At 40.0% G+C, this 20,738-nt stretch overlaps 1 protein-coding gene across 1 annotated transcript in view; it reads right to left on the bottom strand.

The window, feature by feature from the left end:
- tmie (transmembrane inner ear) overlaps positions 1 to 20,738 on the bottom strand; it is a 44,346-nt gene that overhangs the window by 8,127 nt on the left and 15,481 nt on the right. Inside the window, exons 2-3 of the mRNA XM_056465600.1 lie at positions 18,786 to 18,903; positions 17,268 to 17,417 (exon numbers count right to left, since the gene is read on the bottom strand). Coding sequence (XP_056321575.1) covers positions 17,268 to 17,417; positions 18,786 to 18,903 — 268 coding nt within the window. The remainder of the gene's footprint in view (positions 1 to 17,267; positions 17,418 to 18,785; positions 18,904 to 20,738) is intronic.

The raw sequence follows: 20,738 nt of genomic DNA, 5'->3' as shown, positions 1-20,738 counted from the left end.
AATTGAATAAGCTAAATTGGCTGTAGTGTGTGTGTGTGTGTGTGTGAATGAGAGTGTATGGGTGTTTCCCAGTACTGGGTTGCAGCTGGAAGTCAAAGAAAAGAAAAAAATTGGATTAAAAACACAGTAATTCATCTTATTTAATAAATTTGGCCATCATTTTTTAGATTAACGTGAGAAATGTCTCGGATGTTTTGACAAAGTAGACATATTTGGCAGGGGGACCTACTTAATAATCTGGTAATTTTACAATCATTTGCCACCATTTGCCAATTCTGTAGATGCCAGCAGACATTTTGTTGGGGCTTGTTAAATCACTTGCTGGGTCCCAATCCGCATACTATGCGTCCTAAATAGTATTTGAAAGTAGAATTATTATGTCCCAAACCATAGTATGTTGAAAAGAGTATGCCAGAGGTTCGCGGATGGTTTGCTATTTCCGGTAAAAAAATTAAGTGTAGAAGCGTCCATACTCAAACCGCTGATATTGCCCACAATACATTGCGCATTGGACACAAATTCGATTAGAACTACAACTATAAAAACTAAATAAACTACAAACATGATCGATGCGCGAGACCGACCATCAAGTAGAGAGGCTTCGAATGACTGTCAATATCTAGCCCACAGGAAAATATTTAAATCGCATTATCTGTGTTATATTTCATCTGCAACAACAATACTGACCTTATATAAAGACGCGTTTGGACGTCTGAACGTCTGAATGCAGAATTATCCAAAACCTGAGGAGATTCCTCTACATGAAAGACTCATGAATGGGAGATGAACCTGCTGCTGCTTCTCCAATAAGGTAGGAAATTAAATCGACAGAAATGTGGATGGTGTGTGGATGATTGACAGGGGGCATAACTAAGCAACACAACGATCTGTTAAAGAGGAAGTAGTATGTCCCAAAGCTTGCATACTCTTCTGTTGCACGCTCGAAAGTACATACTTTTAGGGCGTAGTATAAGTACGCGAATTGGGACGCAGCAACTGTGTTCCCCCATCAGTGTTTCTCAAATCAAACAATTATTGGTTTGCAGAAAGTCCGACAATTGATGTGCTGTAATTGTCGATTGTTTTCAACATCTGCCATTGGGCTGTGGATTGGCCATTGAGCAGATCATTACCGGTTTTGGCTGGCTTTGAGTAAAGCCAAATCTATATGCCTCAAATATCATTCCAGTTTAAGCCATTATTATGGTTTGTCTATGTGTATATTGTATATATTAATATAAATGTCTTATTGGAGATTTAGTATGGTAATTAACTATATACTACAGTATATGCAATGTTAATGTATTTGGTAATGGTGGTCGATCTGCTGCTGCTCATTATAATTTAAAGATCCTCCTTATGGATCTAATATGCTCATTTCGACATTTAATTACCCACCAAAAAGTACAAGGGTCCAACATCTCTAGACATTTCTTGACCGGTTTTCATGCACCTGCCTTATTTCTGTAGATAACATGTTGTTCAGAATCCATAGCTTTTATATCTTCAGTTTATAAAATAACTTTAACCTGTGTGGGGCGGAAATCAGCGAGGTTAATTATTTGGCCTGCTTGCTGAAAGGTCAGGGATTGAATCTGAAGGTTACGATGGTGTGTGGGTGAGGCGAGTCTTAGAGAATTACTGCAATGGCCGTTTCCGCTCTTCAGCTCTTCCAGTGGATCTGGACCTGAAACTGGTCATGCTCTGGCTAATTCATTAAAAGCGGGGAAGATTTTAAGACTCAAAAGCTACCAATACTTAGCAACAAGCACGTATGGCAATATAGAAAAAGCAACTGCAATCAATGTAAACATATTTTGTGGTGGTTGAAAGTGGTGTGGGTCAGTTGACATTTCTGTGTGGAGTTTGCATGTTCTCTCCGTGTTGGTATGGAATTCCTCTGGATGCTCCGGGTTCCCCCACAGTCCAAACACATGCGCTATAGGGGAATTGAATAAGCAGTAGCGTATGTGTGTGCATTTGAGTGTGTATGTGTGTTCCCCAGTACTGGGTTGCACCTGGAAGGGGGATCCGCTGTGTAAAACATATGAAAGAAGGGACTAAGCCAAATAAATGAATGAATGAAAATGTACAAAAGAGATCATTTGAATTAGCCAATAAATCAAATAAAAAGTTATGAATTGCCATGAGACTGCAATGGTCTTGCCAGGTTTTGATCTGACCTTGATGAAAACACACTCACCCGTGTCTTTACAGTAACACTCAGACCTTGATTAGCATGTTCAAGTGTGTTTGATTAGGGTTAAAGCAAAACTCTGCAGAACTGAAGCTCCCCAGGACTTAGTTTGCCCTGGTCGGTCTGAACTGAAAGCAGAACTGCACGGAACAGTCAATTATAACTGCAAAACTACTGTAAGCAACCTACATAACTTTGTTTGATCAATGTAACTTACTATTAACTTACTATCTTTAGCACTACTCCTGTGGAATGAAACACTGTGCTATAGCTGATCATTCTAATGCATGCTTTCATTTTAATTTACCACGAAAGAGCAATGCAAATAATTGGGATTCCATCCCAGGTGCGTCACTAGCCGAAACAGCTTCCTAACGCATCACAAGAGCCAACCCGCATCATCATTCCAGAGATTTCTTCTCTTCAGGAAGCGATTCAGTTTTCGTGCATCAAGATTGGATTTGTTCAGGGACCTCTTTGAGTGGATGACTCTTGTAGTAAACATAATGTAATTTCGTAAGTCTGTGCATTATGTGCAGGGACACGCACGGTAAGCATGTCAAGTGTTTGAGCATTCATCACGCCTGCGTTGGACTTAATGCTGCCGCTGATTGCATGCACTGTGAGAATTTAAAGTACTTTACTCCTGGATCACCTTCTTTTAGAGGAAAGAAGAGGGACACAACCTTCTGTCAGTCTTTTAATGTGATTACCTGAGGGGGAGTTCTAGGGGTCTGCTGTCCAGCTTGAGGCTACAGAGTGTAAAAGATGGAATTTTTCCTTCATCCCTCTCTTACTGGAGCATGTTAACCACAGTTCACCAGTTGAATTTGCTCATAGTTGGTCATGTCCCAGTCTGGATGCAGTCAATGCAAAGTCTTTCATTGCATATGACCACTGTGTCATACTCTGAGGAGTTCAGCCATGGTCAGAGGTCAGCAGGCATGGCCTTCTTCACCTTATACTGAGCTGCTTGAAATAGTCTTGCTTTCTGTGTAGGAATCTACTCAGTATTGACCTGATGTGGTCCTGTTGGTAATTAAATTTAAGTTGGAAGAGCTCATTATAGCACTCACCCTCATTGGACTTTGTCTTTCCTCCAGAACCTCCTAATGAGTTGCTGAGGTCAAGGAAGCAACCCACTTGACTACTCTGACATTATCATTATAAAAAGGTGTAGAAGAACAAGGCTAAACAGCTTTGATAGCAAACAGACAAAGTCTTTGGCTCAATCTTATGCCAAATTCGCACTGCATGATTGTTCAAAGTTGTCAGGTTGCTGTTGCTTTCACACTGAAAATGATCTGTAGTAGCATTCACTTGCTGTTCACATTGCTTGATGGATTGGTGACAGGAGGTTACACACTGCAGGAATTTACAATGGGAAGAACTGCAGACAATTCTGTCAGGTCTGCATGTTACTGCAGATATTGTGGACTAAATTTCCTAAATCTTGCCTTCTCATTGACTGTAGGTCATCACTGATGTATTTTTCAGTTAGGGTGCTTTCACACCTGCCTTATTTAGTTCGGTTGAATCGCACTAGAGTTCGTTCTCCCTCTTGGTGCGGTTCGTTTCGGCAGGTGTGAATGCAGCAATCGTACTCGAGTACGCACCAGAAGCGGACCAAAAAAGCGTACCGAGACCTACTTGATGAGGTGGTCTCGGTACGCTTTCAAACGAATCCTGGAGCAGTTCGTTTGTGGTGAGAATATGATCCGAACTAAAGCAGACACAACCACAAAAAGTACTGCGCCTTTTGGACTAATCCAGCTGCCGAAGCCCGATGCGCTGTGCATTATGGGGCGTGGAGGAAAAATATTTATTGACAGCGCTTTACCAACAGAGAAAGAGGGAAAAACACTACCTGACGAATCGTTGGCAATATTTCCGCAAGATGACCATGCCGCAGTTTAACAAAATTAATTCACGCTTCCTCCTGAAGTGACATGCGATGCATTAAAACATTGTTTTCCAGCCGCGCTTCATTCTCAAAATTTAGGAAACATGTTTAACAACATCTGGCCAATGAGAGATGTGGATTTTGTCACATGACTGCATTTTGGTTCTTTTCACCTGGTTCGGACCAAAGCAAGCAGTGTGGTGTGAAAACGGCCCAAAGACGGTAAAAAATGCTACATTGTATCATTTATTGCCCTTGGTCTGGACCAAATGAAGCGAACTACAGATGGAAAAGCACCCTTAGAACTCAATTCATACAGCAGGACTTTGATTCACCGACAGGTCCAGAAGTTTAGCATACCCAAAATTACAAAGCCATCTGCCTTGCATAAGTGATGTGCCCTTATGGTGGCATGGTGGCTCAGTGGTTAACTGTTGACTCACTGCAAGCAGGTCGCTGGTTTGAGTCCTGGCTGAGCCAGTTGGCATTTCTGTGCGGAGTTTGCATGTTCTCCCGGTGTTGGTGTGGGTTTCCTCCGGGTGCTCCGGTTTCCCACACAATTCAAATACATGAGCTATAGGTGAATTGGATTGGCCGTAGTGTATAACTGTGTGTGTGAATGTGAGAGTGTGTGAGTGTTTCCCATTACTGGGTTGCAGCTGGAAGAGCAAATGCAGTTCATTCGTTGTGGTGGCCCCTGATAAATAACAGACTAAGCCGTAGGAAATGAATTAATGAATATTCTACCATGAGTAGGCTCTTATCTCTGCAGGGGCAGTTGCTAACTCCAATGGTTAGGGAGTTGTAATCGAAAAGTTGCAGGTTTGATTCCGGATCCCAGCCTGAATGATTGAACCGCACTCTCTCCCATCTTTAATACCCAGCTGAGGTGCCCTTGAGCTAGGCCCACAACCCCTAATTGCTCCCAAGGCATTGAAAGCAATAGCTTCCCACTGCTCCCGGTGTGTGTGAGTGTGTATGTGCTCTCACTCTTCACTCATAATGTGTATGTGCACTTGGATGGGTCAAAAGCTGAGGACCAATTTTAAGTCTGGGTAAAACCGTACTTGACAATACTCACTTCACTAAAGGAACATATTTTGAGGATGTATGTGTAACAGCAGCATGAGCCTTTCTTCACAGTTGTATCATTTGAAGTTAGATTTGAGTACATGTTTCCAGTTCATATCTTTTTGGTTACTCATATTCAGTGTACACCTATGTTGAGGAATGGACAAATACTTGACAGTAAAGTAGGATGCCATTTTTTGATGGGGGTGCCAAAGCACCAGTAACCAATGCTAAGTTCCATGTGAATAAATGAACGCCTTAGTTAAAAATGTTACATCGGTTCCATGAATCGGCAACAAACATGTACAGTAGCTCACCATGCTACTTTGCTAGTGCTTTATTTCTTCATAAAAAGACAAGGAATGATCCCAGAAGTTCCATCCTGCCTTGGTTCAGGCTGGTGGTGGTGGTGTAATGGTGTGGGGGATATTTTCTTGGCACACTTTGGGTCCATTAGTACCAATTGAGCATCGTGTCAACGCCACAGCCTACCTGAGTATTGCTGCTGATCATGTCCATCCCTTTATGACCACAGTGTCTCCATCTTCTGATGGCTACTCCCAGCAGGATAACGCTCCATGTCATAAAGCGTGAATCATCTCAGACTGGTTTCTTGAACATGACAATGAGTTCACTGTACTCAAATGGCCTCCACAGTCACCAGACCTCAATCCAATAGAGCACCTTTAGGATGTGGTGGAACGGGAGGTTCGCATCATGGATGTGTAGCTGACAAATCTGCAGCAACTGTGTGATGCTATCATGTCAAAATGGAGCAAAATCTCTGAGGAATTACTATTTGAATAACAGATTTGTTTCATGCTTCTAAGACACTATTAAGTGGATTGTTTCTGTCACTGGCTTGATTTACTGATGCATAAACAGTAATACATTTCAATAACGAACATCTGACCATGCACAATGTCTTACATCTAAAATCAACCACAGAGCACAAATGAGGTATTAGAGATAACAAGCTTACATGCATATTGCTCTTTCCCATAAAGTCTGCGAAGCCTAAAGGATCTAAAGTAGAATGTTTCAAACAAATAATAGTCTACTGAGACTTTCACAGAGTTAACATGAAATATCCATTCTCATTATATTAAATATAATGTTATTTTTAGTCCCTGTTATAGTGTTGTAGTAATGTCCATGAGCATCACTGCACATCACCGCAGGTCAAAGCATTAATGGAGGAGAAGTAGAAAACCTGCCCCTGTGCAGGGAGTGTAGTCTGTGTAGTTTTCCCTTGCGAAACAAAATGCATTTACTTGTACTGAATGTGCATTCGTAGTGTACATTGCATATTCTTAACACACTCGAGAACACATCTGCAATGTGCACTTTGTTTCAATACTATTTTGTCATGCCATTTCAATCAAGGTTGTGATCCCACATACACCGTGTGCTTCATAAGCAAGAAGACATGATCGTAAACCACACAATCAGGCTACTTCACTCCGGACGATATTTAAATCACGTTTTTTATGGGTGACCTAATTAATCCAGATGTAGCCGCAGTGGAAACCCACTGACATTATTTGCATAGCTGCGTATGAAATATGCACGTGTCCACAGAACGAAGCCACAAGTGTGTAATGCATTCCATCTATGAACACAAGGAGCAGGCATCCGAATGGCGCCTGACGAGGGGCTCTTCCTGTGCTAAATGGTCTCCGAGGCATCTGGGAGAGTCCCATTAGAATGTCTTTAGCTCTAATGATGAATATAATTAACTTGGGGGTTTTGTGTGGTAAGTGCGAACCTTGGTGGGTTTGTTTGTTAGAAACCTTTCGTCGCTATTCTTGGCATTGAGCGTGCATGCAATTCTCTACACCTCGTTCATGTGCAAATGGAAGGTCTGCATGTTGTTTCATCTCATGCATATTACAGTTTTCTGAAGGAAAAGAAAAATCTAGCCAATTTAGAGTCTGCCAATTTTATCAACCATGCATGAGTCTTTTACAACCTCAAATCAGAAAGAGTTAGGACAGTATAGAAAACCCAAATAAAAAAAAAGTAGAGATTTCTAAATTTACTTTGACTTGTATTTCATTGCAGACAACATGAACACTTAAAATATTTCATGTTTTGTCTGGTCAACTTCATTTCTTTTGTAAATATACATCCTTTCCTGTCATTCGGACCTGCAACACATTACAAAATAAGGTGTGACAGGAGCTACGAAGCTACGGTCACACTGGGCTTTGTGTGTGCGAAATTCTGTCATACGGCGCTGCGAAAAGGGGCGGGATTAAACAAGATGATTAGACATTAATAAAGTGAGCGATTGCTCCGTTTTAAATTTCTGTCCAGAGAGGTCATGTTTTGATCCTCGATTGGTCTCACACAGTCAAGTGATGCGATTTCGCAGGTCAGAGTTCACCAAGCTTGAACTTTGCACTGCAGCTACATGCGAAACTTGACGCATGACCTTGCGTTTCCGGTCTGACGCATTCGCGTGCGTATGAATGGAAGTCTATGGGAGGAAAAGCCCAGTGTGACCGCAGCTTAATAATGTGATTTGAAACAGGTGATGTCAACAGGTGATTGTAATTATGATTTGGTACAAGAGCAGCATCCAAGAAAGGTCTAGTCCTTTAGGAGCAAAGATAGGCCGAGGATCGCCAGTTTGCCAACAAATACGTCAGAAAATTATTGAAAATTTTAAAAACAATGCTCCTTAAAAAAAAGATAGCAAGACATTTGGATATTTCACCTTCAACAATGCAGAACATCATTAAAAGATTTAAGGAATCTGGAGGATTTTCAGTGTGTAAAGGACAAGAGCGCAAGCCTAAGCTGAACTACAGTGATCTCCGATCCATCAGGTGGCGCTGCATCAGAAATCCTCATTCATCTACCGGTAAATGCTTTACTGTTCCAACTTTTTTGGAAATGTGTTGAAAGAACCAAAATTAGAAACAATAAAAATCATGAGGAACACATTAAGTAGTGTTTGTTGGATTGTCTGCAATGAAATACAAGTCAAAGTAAATTCAGAAATCACTACTGTCTTTTTTTTTCCATTAAAAAAAATAACTATAAATATTTGTTGCTGGACAACCAAGCCACAACATGACAGTGTCAAATTTGACCAAAATATAAGCTTTTCTTTTCTCCCTATGGTGTGTAATGGTGTTATAGACGCTCTTTGTGGTTTTGTCCCTTTTAATGAATGCCAGGCTTTCTATTCAGGTTGTATCCCTAAAAAACGCTGCATATATGCACATCACCTAGGCTTATTTTGGCTGGGGTACTCAGGTCTGCTGGCCATGTGATAAGCTGTAGGGTTTTACCAAAGTGTCCGCATGGTCTCCTACATGTGTAATGTGTATCTGTGTGTGGAGATAGTCCTGCTGTAAGAGAATCACAGTTACTCTGTAACCCATCTGTGAGCTCAGAGATCGAGCAGAGTCAGCAAGCAACAATCTTTCACCATCGTTTATCAAGACTGGACGGGCAGGTGAACACACCGATCTCAGTGATAAAAAAAAATGTTGTATTTTTAAACCGCTTTAATTGGGGCTGCACATGGTGCGTTTCAGCATCGATCATCTGCAACAGTCACATCGCAGGATTTGCAAGGCTCAGTCCATATTATAGTTAATGATTTTCATGTGTGTTTGAAGCCTGTGACTGTATGAAGATTTTAAAAGCATTCAGGTAAAATCAAATGTGCAATTTGCAATTTAATAACCAATAATTTAATTTAATTATTTCAACAATTATTTCGCAACTGTATATTTAATCAAATTTTCATTTTTGTTCTCGATATTCACCATTTCTTTTATTTTCTTGAGTTACACGGTAGCTTTTATTTTATAAATGCGATAGTGACGGCTGTTTATCGCTGACAAATATAGGAATTGGCCACATAATTGGGGATACGTCATCGCCGCTTTGATTTCTTTGCTGAGGTGCTGCTGTGGCTCCAACTCTAACTGAGGTTTGCATGATTTAGTACACTCTCAGAGCTGATTTCCTTCAGGAAGGGCATCTGCTATAAAACCAGTTCCAGATCCAGTGTGCGGATTATTTATGCACAGCCAGGTTTTTATAACCATGCTCACAATTTATACACTCAGCTCACATTTTCTAACTAATTGGTGTATCCACAAGGTAGCACCAACGCCTCGGCTGGCTCATTGTTGCGCCTTCAAAAAAAAAACATTGGACAAAACAACAAACTACTAAAGATTTGATGATTTTTTTTTGTGAAGATTTGATAAATTGTTATTTACTCGGATGCACTGACACAACCCCACACCATGACAGACCCTGGCTTTTGGACATCTTACCACAGTACATTTTCCACAGTGTGTCTCCAAGCCCAGAGAAGTCAATGGCGCTTCTGGACACTGTTAACATAGGGCTTCCTTTTGGCACGGTACATTTTTAACTAGCATTTGAGGATGTAACTATGTATTGTGGTACTATAAAGGTTTGCCAAAGTAGTCCTGAGCCCATGTGGTGATATCGCTTACAGATGAATGAGGAATTCTTGATGCAGCGCTGCCTGAGGGATCAGAGATCACGGTTGTTCGGTTTAGGCTTGCACTCGTCCTTTACGCACTGAATTTCTCCAGATTCCTTAAATCTTTTAATGATGTTCTGCACTGTTGAAGGTAAAAATCCAAATGTCTTATCTTTCTTTGAGGAACACTGTTTTTAAACATCAGTAATTTCTTGATGTATTTGTTGGCAAACTGGCGATCCTCTGCCCATCTTTGCTCCTAAAGGACTAGACCTTTCTTGGATACTGATTTATTACCAAATCATAATTGCAGTCACCTGTTGACATCACCTGTTTCACATCACATCATTATTTCACCAATTTACCTGATTACTAGCCCTAAACCAAGGGTGTCCAAACTATGGCCCGCGGGCCATCAGCGGCCTGCAGTCAGTTTTGTGGTGGCCCGCGAGGCTTTTTATAAATATGAATAGAATCTGGCCCGCTATACAAAAATGAACGTTCAATAAATAACCACCGGGTGTCACTATGACATGCCTTCAATTAGGCAGCAGTTCCTGTTATGAAGTAAAACGAACCGAACAAACTGAAGGAAACATAATTGATAATCACGTTTTGGCAAGCCATGGCACAACCAAGAAAAACGGAAAATCAACAGTGAGTGCAGGAAATTTCAGTCAAGTTGGGGCAAAGAATATTTCTTCACAGACGTCAGCAGGAAATGTGTCTGTTTAATTTGCCAGGAATCAGTTGCAGTAATGAAGGAATATAATATTAAAAGACATTATGAAACAAAACACCAGGCCTTCAGCTCTCGCACTGGTACCGAACCAGATCAGAAAGTAAAACTATTAGCAGCTGCCCTCTCAGCTCAACAACGTGCTAATAAAGTGCAAGAAAATTCTACGCTGGCTAGTTATGAGGTAGCTCAGCTAATCGCACAGCACGGGAAACCCTTCACTAAAGGAGAATTTATAAAGGAGTGTCTGATGAGTGGTGCAACTGTAATTTGCCCAGAGAAGATTCAAGATTTTAAAAACGTAAGTCTTTCTAGAAACACAGTTGGACGACGAATTAAAATAAATCCATAATAATACACACACACACACACACACACACACACAGACACACACACACACACACACATACATATATATATATATATATATATATATATATATATATATATATATATATATATATATATATATATATATATATATATATATATATATATATGTGTGTGTGTGTGTGTGTGTGTGTGTGTGTGTGTCTGTGTGATGTATGTCAAATTTGGCCCGGGACAACGTTTATTTTTTTTGCATCTGGCCCTTGGCCCAAAAAGTTTGGACACCCCTGCCCTAAACTGTTCCTGTTCCAACCTTTTTTGGAGTGTGTTATAAAAACCAAAATTGAAATACATGTTAATTTTAAAACAAACAAACATAAATAAATAAATAGATAGATAGATAGATAGATAGATAGATAGATAGATAGATAGATAGATAGATAGATAGATAGATAGATAGATAGATAGATAGATAGATAGATAGATAGATAGATAGATAGATAGATAGATAGATAGATAGATAGATAGATAGATAGATAGATAGATAGATAGATAGATAGATAGATAGATAGATAATGGGCACATTAAATAATGTGTGTTGTATTGTCTGCAAGAAATATGTCAAAGTAAATTTAGAAATCCCTACATCCCTACATACTGTTTTTATTTGGTAGACTAGACTCTACCTGGTACCTAAATTCAATTTTAACCCCAAGAAAAAGATGTTGAGTAAGCCATCACTACAAATATTTTCAAAGAATTCAACTTTCCAATTTACCCATTTTCAGTCTCCGACCGAATGAACAGTCTTAGAATGTAAGCGAACAGGCAAAACGCATATAAAGGTTCCCAATTGGAAACCTTTATCATGTAAAACACCTATAGGATCTAATGTTGGACAATATCAATCCAGTGAGTGTCCTGTTTTGGGCAATGTTCCCTGAGTCTGCACAATCATGTCAATGTAAATTTAACAATTGGCAGACCATCCAGCTTCATCACAATAGTGTCCTGCAGTAGAAATGGCCTCTATCAGCAGGACAATGCGCCATGCTACACTGAGCAAATTGACCAGGAGTGGTGTAAAGACAAAGATGAAGGGTTCAATATGTTCCCCAATCTCAATCCAATGAGCATCTGTAGGATGAGCTGCTGGACCACCGAGATCGACCCGTGGTGGAACAGACAGGACTTAAAGTGTGATTGTCTTTTTTATTTATTTCAAAATGGTTGACAGGATCTGCTGCTAACATAGTGGTGCAACATATCACAGGACACCTTCATGCCTCAGTGGGTCAATGCTGTGTTAGTAGCATGCAGAGCAGCAACAGCATGTTAGGCAGGTGGCCATCATATTCAAACTCATCCGTGTATATTAGTACTATTAAATGAGCCACTCAGTTCAATCTGTCCTTTGTTAGCCTTCCTCAAGTACCAAATCTAACATACAGACACCAAATGCTAAAATTCTACAACCCCAAATCAGAAAAAGTTGGGACAGACTGGAAACCGCGAACAAAAAAGAAAGAAGTGACTTCTAAATTGACTTTGAGTTGTATTTCATTGCACACAATACAACAAACATTATTTACTGCTCTCCTCATGATCTTTTTTCAAAGCTAACATGTATTTCAATATATTTTTGCAACACATTTCAAAAAAATGTTGTCATTTACCACTTTGTAATGTTGCCATTGCTTTTCACAACACTTGAAAGATATTTAGGGACTGAAGACACCAAGTGATGAAGTGTTTCAGGTGTAATTTTGTCTCATTCTTTCTGCAAACAAGTCTTAATGTGGTCTTCGCTGTCGCATTACTCACTTCAAAATGTGCCACACATTCTCTATTGAAGACAGGTCGGGACTTCATGCAGGCCAGTCAAGTACCTGTATCCTCTTTCTCCACAGCCAGGACTTTATAATGTGTGCAGAATGAGATTTTGCATTGGCTTGTTGATACGTATAGATGGGTGTCCCTGGAAAAAAATGTCAACATATTGTGCTGAAAAATCCCTCTGCAATAATGGGGCAATCACAGAAGTGCAAGTTACCTTTGCCAAGGGCACTGACACAACCCCAGGGCTTAATTTGTGCCAGAACAAACCGGATCTGGTACCTCTGAAATCTGATCCAGCACCTCATTTTACCCATCCCTTTCTCACACGCAACCCCCCCCCCCCCCTCTTCACTTTCTTCTGCGCCTTCCAACCCTCTCCATCCGGTCTTCACTTTCATCTGCGACCCAACCACGCCCAACCCCATCCATCCCTCCACCCCCGCTCTTCGCTTTCGTCCGCAACACCTCTCCCTACTCTGGTAACATGCCGGATCCGCTACCCTGATCTGTTCCGGGACCTTGCAATTTACAAATTAAACAGTGAACAACCTCATACCATGACAGACTCTGGCTTTTTGCTGGTAACAGTCTGGATGACCCTTTTCTGCATTGGTCTAATTGCACACAGCATTCATTTCTACCCCCCAAAATGCCCAAAATACTGCTTCATCTGACCACAGTATTCCACTGTGTGATGGTCCATCCTAGATGCCTCTAAGCCCAGAGAAGTCGACGGCACTTCTGGACACTGTTAACATAGGGCTTCCTTTTGGCACAGTACCGTTTTAACTGGCATGTGTGGATGTAACTACGTAATGTGATACTTGATAAAGGTTTGCCAAAGTAGTCCTAAGTCCATGTGGTGATATGGCTAATAGATGAATGAGGATTCTTGATGCAGTGTCGCAGAGATCACGGTTGTTCAGCTTAGGCTTGCGCTCTTGTCCTTTACTCACTGAAATTAATTGCACAGTAAAAAATCCAACTTACAAATTGTTAACTCAAATCAAAATTGTAAGTTGGGTGGACATATTTTGAGCTCAGTGTTGAGTTTACTTTAAGAAAAGAGTTAACTGAAGTTCTGTTAAGTTGTGCCTACTCATTTATTACAGTTTACTCAACCCCTGTTTAATTTTAGGCAAACTCATAATGACAAGTTAGATGAATTTAGGCTTGAAAGTTGTCATGACTTAACCCAGCCATTTCAGTCAACTTAAAAAAATAATTTGGCATAACTTCAACCACTGAAGTTGAGTAAACTCAAAATTTCTTTGCAGCCGGTTGCTTTAAAATTGTAAGTTTACTCAACTTTTTATTTTTTACAGTGTGGCAAACTGGCGACCCTCGGCCCATCTTTGCTCCTAAAGGACTAGACCTTTCTTGAATGTTGCTCTTGTACCAAATCATAATTACAATCACCTGTTGACATCACCTGTTTCAAATCACATCAGTATTTCACCAGTTTCCTGATTACTAGCCTTAAACTGTTCCTGTCACAACTTTTCTGAAATGTGTTGCAACGTTTTGAACAAAGATAGGGAATGAATCCCCCCCCCCATATCCTTCCCTTCTCCCTCCTCCTCAATCCTAGGATCGGGCGACATGATGGCTCAGTGACTAGCACTGCTGCCTCACAGCAAGAAGGCCACTTGTTCAAGTCCTAACCAGTCCAGCCAGCACTCTCTGTGCGGAGTTTACATGTTCTCCCAGTGTTCGCTTGGGTTTTCCCCGGATACTCCGCTTCCCTCCCACAGTTCAAAACATGTGACAAAAGTGAATCGCAATAACAGTCACAAGCACTTAACGCATTCATACAGAATTGATTCCTATAGAACCATTTTTCAAGATAGAGGTAAATAAAAAAAATCTGGTGGCTCTCGAGAACTACCTAATCTCATAGCCCTCCTAATGCTCACTGGCCAGGCATCAATGCCTTGGGCTCATCTATCCCCGAGCTCAGGGTTCTCTGCCAAACCTGCTACCATAGTCAAGTATTGTCTAAGTGTGAACTCTTGAAAGTAAATTTAGAAATCACTACTTCATCCTGTCCCAACTTTGTCTGATTTGAGGTTGTATTAAAATATTTACCCTATAAATCTTTTTTTCCTAATAAACACTGATGATCTGTTACTCAAACCTTTTTTATTTAAAAAATTAAAAGACCAACATCAGGTAAGTGTGTTCAGGAAGTACAGAGCAGTTCTGATGCCAAGTTATGTTTATAGGAAAGAGACAGAGAGGAAGAAAAGAAAAGATTTGTGCTTTTTAATGGTTCATCACATTATATTTTCCGAGATGCACCCAAGTCAGAATTTTTCTAAAGATTCACATTCATACTTGCGACTTTCTTCTACTGACAGCAGATTCTAATGGCAGGCAAAACAAGAACACTGCATGCAGCGCATTTCACCACCTTCACCATAAATAGCCCCCATAGGCTTTTCTACTCTAAAGCACCGCAGACTGAAGACAGACAGGCAGAAAGAGCAGGAAGTGCACATGACAGTAAGAGTTCGTCAGTTTAAGTGCCAGGATTGGCTGGTTCATCTTCTTCCCTGACAGCAGGAAGTTGTCCGCTAGCGTGAGCCTGTACCTGCTCGGAGACCGTCTGGAGTGCTGAGGTTTCCACAAGAGCTGAATCGACACACAAGAGACATGCACAGAGGAAGAAGAAGAAGGAAAGATAAGCAGAGGAAAAGGTCAACAGCACTGGAAGAGGACAGGCGACACTTTAGGTGAAACAAAAACATCTGAACTGAATAGCAGAAATAAACACATGAAATACAGTTGAAGTCAGAATCATTAGCCCTCCTGCATTAATCCCCCCCCCCCTGTATATTTTTCCCAAATTTCTGTTTAAAGGAAAGCCACATTTCTAAACATAATAGTTTGAATAACTCATTTCTAATAACTGATTTCGTTTCTCTTTGCCATGATGACAGCCCATAATATTGGACTAGATATTTTTCAAGATACTAGTATTGAGCTTAAAGTGACATTTAAAGGCTTGCTTCAACGCTAAGGATTTTTTCTACTGGTGTGATTGGGCCAGGGCTTCAGATTTTTACTAGCCCTGCCAAAATGTTCACTGGCCCCACAAAAAAAAGAAGTCAATAGCTATTTCTTAGCCAAATATTTTTAAAAATGTGTCAAAAGCCAAACATAATTGTATACATACACTTTTTATTCAGCATAATTTTCTTTAAATACAACTGACAATTAAAAAATTTTAAGTTGTGATGTAAATAATATATTTTATAAGCGAGAATGTGCAGTTTAATTTTGACACACACACACAGAGACATCGTCACCAAATATAAATCTGAGAGTTCAGACTTTCTCATACACAGCCTCTGTTCAGTTGTCAAGTTTTGTAAAAACCTATCTGTTGAATTACTCAATCTACTTAAAAAAAAAACTTTGGCTAGAAATAACCATTATAGGCTTAAATTAGAGAGAGAAATACCAGATGAAGCAAGACTGCAGTCAGATCACGAAGCAGATTGCAATGTTGATCTTTCTTTCGAGGTGTCAGTGCAGAGATGAACAAAACAATAGGCCTAATATAAATATAAGATTAAATGGTCCCACTTTATATTAAGTGTCCTTAACTACTATGTACTTGCAACAAAAATAAATACACTGTACTTACTGTGTTCATAATGTATCCGAGATCACTTGTGGTGCTCTTGAGTTGGGATAGGGGTTGGGTTATGGACAGGTTAGGTGGTATGGGTAGGTTTAAGGGTGGGTTAACGTGTAAGGGATGGTCGACAGTGTATTTACAAATGTAATTACAGAATTTAATTACAGATGTAATTACATACAGGTATTTAATCAAGCATAAGTACACAGTAAATACATGTATTTACACAATAAGTACATTGTAACAAATTATTAATTTCGGTGTAAGTCCATAGTAGTTAAGGACACTTAATATAAAGTGGGACCGATTAAATTATGTAAAAATATCAGATGATAATTTCAGTCAAATTTCCTAACGAATAAACCACTCGGTAATATTTCAGCATGCGTTTACTTTTATATTCGGCACGAAATGCACATTTGCTGGTAGGAATGACATCCCGCCCTGTTCATAATTCTCTTTTCATATAGCCGTATGCCTATAACATAACCATTATACACTGTGATATAGCCTGGTTCGTTAGTTTATGGGATCGTTTTGCTTTCTCACTACAATAGATCCACTCCAGAGTTCATTTCAATCGAGCTGAGACCACCTCATTCAGGCGTTCTTGGACCGATTGATTTGGTGCAACCAGAGCGCAATTGCGGGTTTCACATATGCCAAACGATCAACGCTAACCGGGCAAACAAGACTGGTTCTAAAACAAACGTCTAGGTGGGAAAGCACCCTTTTTGCTCACAATTGACAAACAGTTGCAGCCAAATTAAACTTTAGTGATAAGGCAAAACTGACCCAATCAGGCCAGGAAAGACATTGTCTACTGTCCTTAATGTCTCGCATGCTGGCCCTAGGCCATCGAGCAGTCCTTATTGTTGAGAGTGGTTTGTTCTGTAGGGGGCTAATAGCCATCACTAGAGAGCAGTAGCGTGTAAGAGCTGGAATTGAGAACCACTGCACTAACGAATCCTTGTGAATTAAAAAAAAGAGCAGATGACACACCAAAAACAAATGCAAATGAGCCAGTGTGAGATTAGTGTAAGCTGTAAGAGTTGGACTCACCGCCGGGCACCTCTGTCAGTTCATTGAGGGGAGGCACCGTCTCCAGTGTGTTGGCATAGTTTTTCGCAGCGAGTCTCTGCACGTGGCGAGCCTCGATCTCTTTTTTCGTCCGTGGGATTCGACATTTGAAGATGCAGCAGAGCGTTATTACTGTGAAATGACAAGAAGAGCTTTGACATGTTTGAAAGAGAGCTGTGCTTCACATTAGGCAGCGTCTCACATCTCTTTGTTCCGTGAACGGTGTTTGTTCTGGGGGAATTTTAATTTTAATCACTTAACATGATTCACCGTGTTAATAATGAAGAGTTTATTTTGACATCTGCTTATAGAGAATTATGCATGCAAATATATGCATAGCCTGCCCAGCTTAAAGAGGTCCCCCACAAAAACAAATGACACTACATTTGTATTATATATAATACAACCCAGAATCAGAAACAAATGGGACAACATGGAAAACTGAAATTGGAAAATGGCATGGAAATACTGATTCATCTGACCATAGTACACCTTTGCACTGTGTGATGATCCATCCCAGATGCCTCCGAGCATCTGTCAATGGCGACGGCGCTTCTGGACACTGTTAACATAGGGCTTCCTTTTGGCACGGTACATTTTTAACTAGCATTTGAGGATATAACTATCTATTGTTGTACTTGACAAAGGTTTGCCAAAGTAGTCCTGAGCCCATGTAGTGATATGGCTTATAGATGAATGAGGATTCTTGATGCAGCACCGCCTGAGGGATCGGAGATCAAGGTAGTTCAGCTTAGGCTTGCGCTCTTGTCCTTAAGGCACTGAAATTCCTTCAGATTCCTTCAATCTTTTAATGATGTTCTGCACTGTTGAAGGTGAAATATCCAAATGTCTTCCTGTCTTTCTTTGAGGAACATTGTTTTTAAACATTTCATTCATTTTCTCATATATTTGTTGGCAAACTGGCGATCCTCGGGACATCTTTGCTCCTAAAGGACTAGACCTTTCTTGGATGCTGATCAAATAACATCAATTAACTAGTTTACCTGATTATTAGCCCTAAACTGCTCCTGTCTCAACTTTTTTGTAATGTGTTTCAGGTTTGAATGACAGGAAAGGATGTATATTTACAAATGAAATGAAGTTGACCAGATAAAATACAAGTCAAAGTTCATTTGGAAATCACTACTTTCTTTTTTATTTCCGTTACTGTCCCAAGTTTTTCTGATTACTAAAGTACATAGAAGTATATTATCCATTTCTTCTATGGAAGATTGGTATAGTTTTGAATAGTTTAGAGGTTGCTCTTTTCCATGCTGTTACAATGAAAGGAGAATGATTAGTTCAAGCTTCATAAAATGACCCAAAGTGCCTGTAAAACGTGTGTGCTAGAAGTCTTTTGAATTTATAGTGGGTTTTGTCACTTTGACAGTCCGAGTTCTCACTTTTGTGAAAAGAGTGGCTAAAATAAACCTTTTATGTTCCAAGGAAGAAAGTCGTTCAACTTTTACTTTAATTGCAATAACTCTTGCAGAAACTTACTTATTGCTAAGATGAACATGGAGAAAATGCCCACAACCTGCCATAATCGAAGTCCCCAAAACACCACTGTTTCTGAGGTGACAGGATCTGGCTTTTTTGGTGGGTCTGTTGGCAGGAGCTATGGGATAAGAGAGAGAGAAAGAGAGAGAGAGTTATTTTTATGCACCACTTTCTGTACAGTACGGGTACAGTAACTGCATCAGATCTGAAAATACTGCTTTCTGATGGTGAATACAGCGGCAGATAGAAACATTGAGGCTGGAAACTGCTTGATGGCCATGTGTAGACAAAATAAGGAGAAGGTTAAATCAATAAATTAATCAATCAATCAATCAATCAATCAAATCCATTCAAAAGATTGGAATCACAGAACACAAAGTAATTTTTGTATGGTTATTCTGAGCTATCCAGCAGTTTACTGTCACAAAAAAATCTACTCAAATACTTAAATATTGAAAAACATTACTGATTATAATGTAAACATGTTTAATAACTGAATGTCAATTCTCAAGTCTCGTTTTCATAAATCATTCCTCGGTCCTTAAATATGCAGTGCTCAGGAATCTAACTATTATCAAAACTGCTTGTAGTGTTTAATGAACTCTGGAAACTGCAATATAGGCTTTTACATTTGCTGAAAGTATATTGGTTAATGGCAGTATTAGATTAAAATATATAGCTTGGTTCCAGAATGTGAATAAATAGTAACTTTTGTCCTGGCAGTGCGTCACTTTTCTAAATTTTAATTTAATTTAGTTCAATGCTAATTTCTACAGCGCTTTTATAACGTAGAGAACGTTGTGTCAAAGCAGCTCCACACAGAAGTTCTAGTAAGTTGAAACTGTGCCAGTCCAGTTTTCAGAGTTGAAGTTCAGTTTAGTTCAGTTCAGTGTGCTTTAATTTTTACTGTTGAACGTCCAAACACTGAAGAGCAAATCCATCAATGCGCACCTCCACAAGTCCCAAACCAAGTAAGCAAATGGCTACAGGAACAAAACTTCACCAATTGACGAAAGTGAAAGAAAGAAAAAACTTGAGAGAAACCAGGCAACATTCTGATTAGCTGCTGATTAACCAATCAAATCGCTCTCATCAGCTGATGGTGATGAGATTCTACATGCTGAATCGGACCAATAAGTTATGACATAAACCCAATGAGAGGCGACTTGTGGAACCAAACCAACTAGCCAGAATGGCTGACTATTGGCTTGGTGTGTCCTGGTCCCTGACAAAAAATATGTCTGAATTTAAAAAGCTGGCAAACAAAAATAAAATACCAGGATTACATTGGGAATGTCGAATATTCAAATCATGTACTTAGTACACACATTCCTACTATGAAGAATTAACTTTGTTTAGTACTTGTGAGCTAATTAACGAGCTAATTATCATTCAATACAATGGTCCTCAACCTTTTTATCATGGTGGACCAATCACCGTTTGCCAATTTTACCATAAAAAAAAGGGGGGGGGGGGGGTTCTGCGACCAAGAACTGTTTTCTCAGTGGATGACAAACTGACAAAACATTGCTGTCACTCTGATACAAGTTTTATTTATGATTAAAATTACAAAACACTGCAGTGTTTGAGTGTTCTGTGTTCGTCTGAGGTAATAAGTCGACCAAAATGTGTATATTCCATACATGCTGAGGCTAATCGGTCAGGTCGTGTCACGTGACTCGTGGTACGCTCGTGGAATTTATTTTACTGGGTGCGTCTGGAAGGTGTGATTGTGTCACGTCGCTTGTGCGTGCAAGCCGCACATCTCTATTGGAAATATCGAACCTGCGCGAACTCTAAAAAAGACGCAATATGCGAACAGCCCCTAAAAGGTCGCCGTCATTTGCGATCTCCAGCAGTTGATCTTCTTGCACAGAGATGGTGGTTTCACCTGATTTGTTGACAAATGGGTTGCGGATCCATTTCTAGGCAGTTTGTGGTTCCTACACTGGT

This window comes from Danio aesculapii, chromosome 2 (genome assembly GCF_903798145.1).
Source record: "Danio aesculapii chromosome 2, fDanAes4.1, whole genome shotgun sequence".
Lineage (NCBI taxonomy): Eukaryota > Metazoa > Chordata > Actinopteri > Cypriniformes > Danionidae > Danio > Danio aesculapii.
Note: the sequence above shows the minus strand (reverse complement) of the source record. Positions and strands in the feature narration are given on the sequence as shown.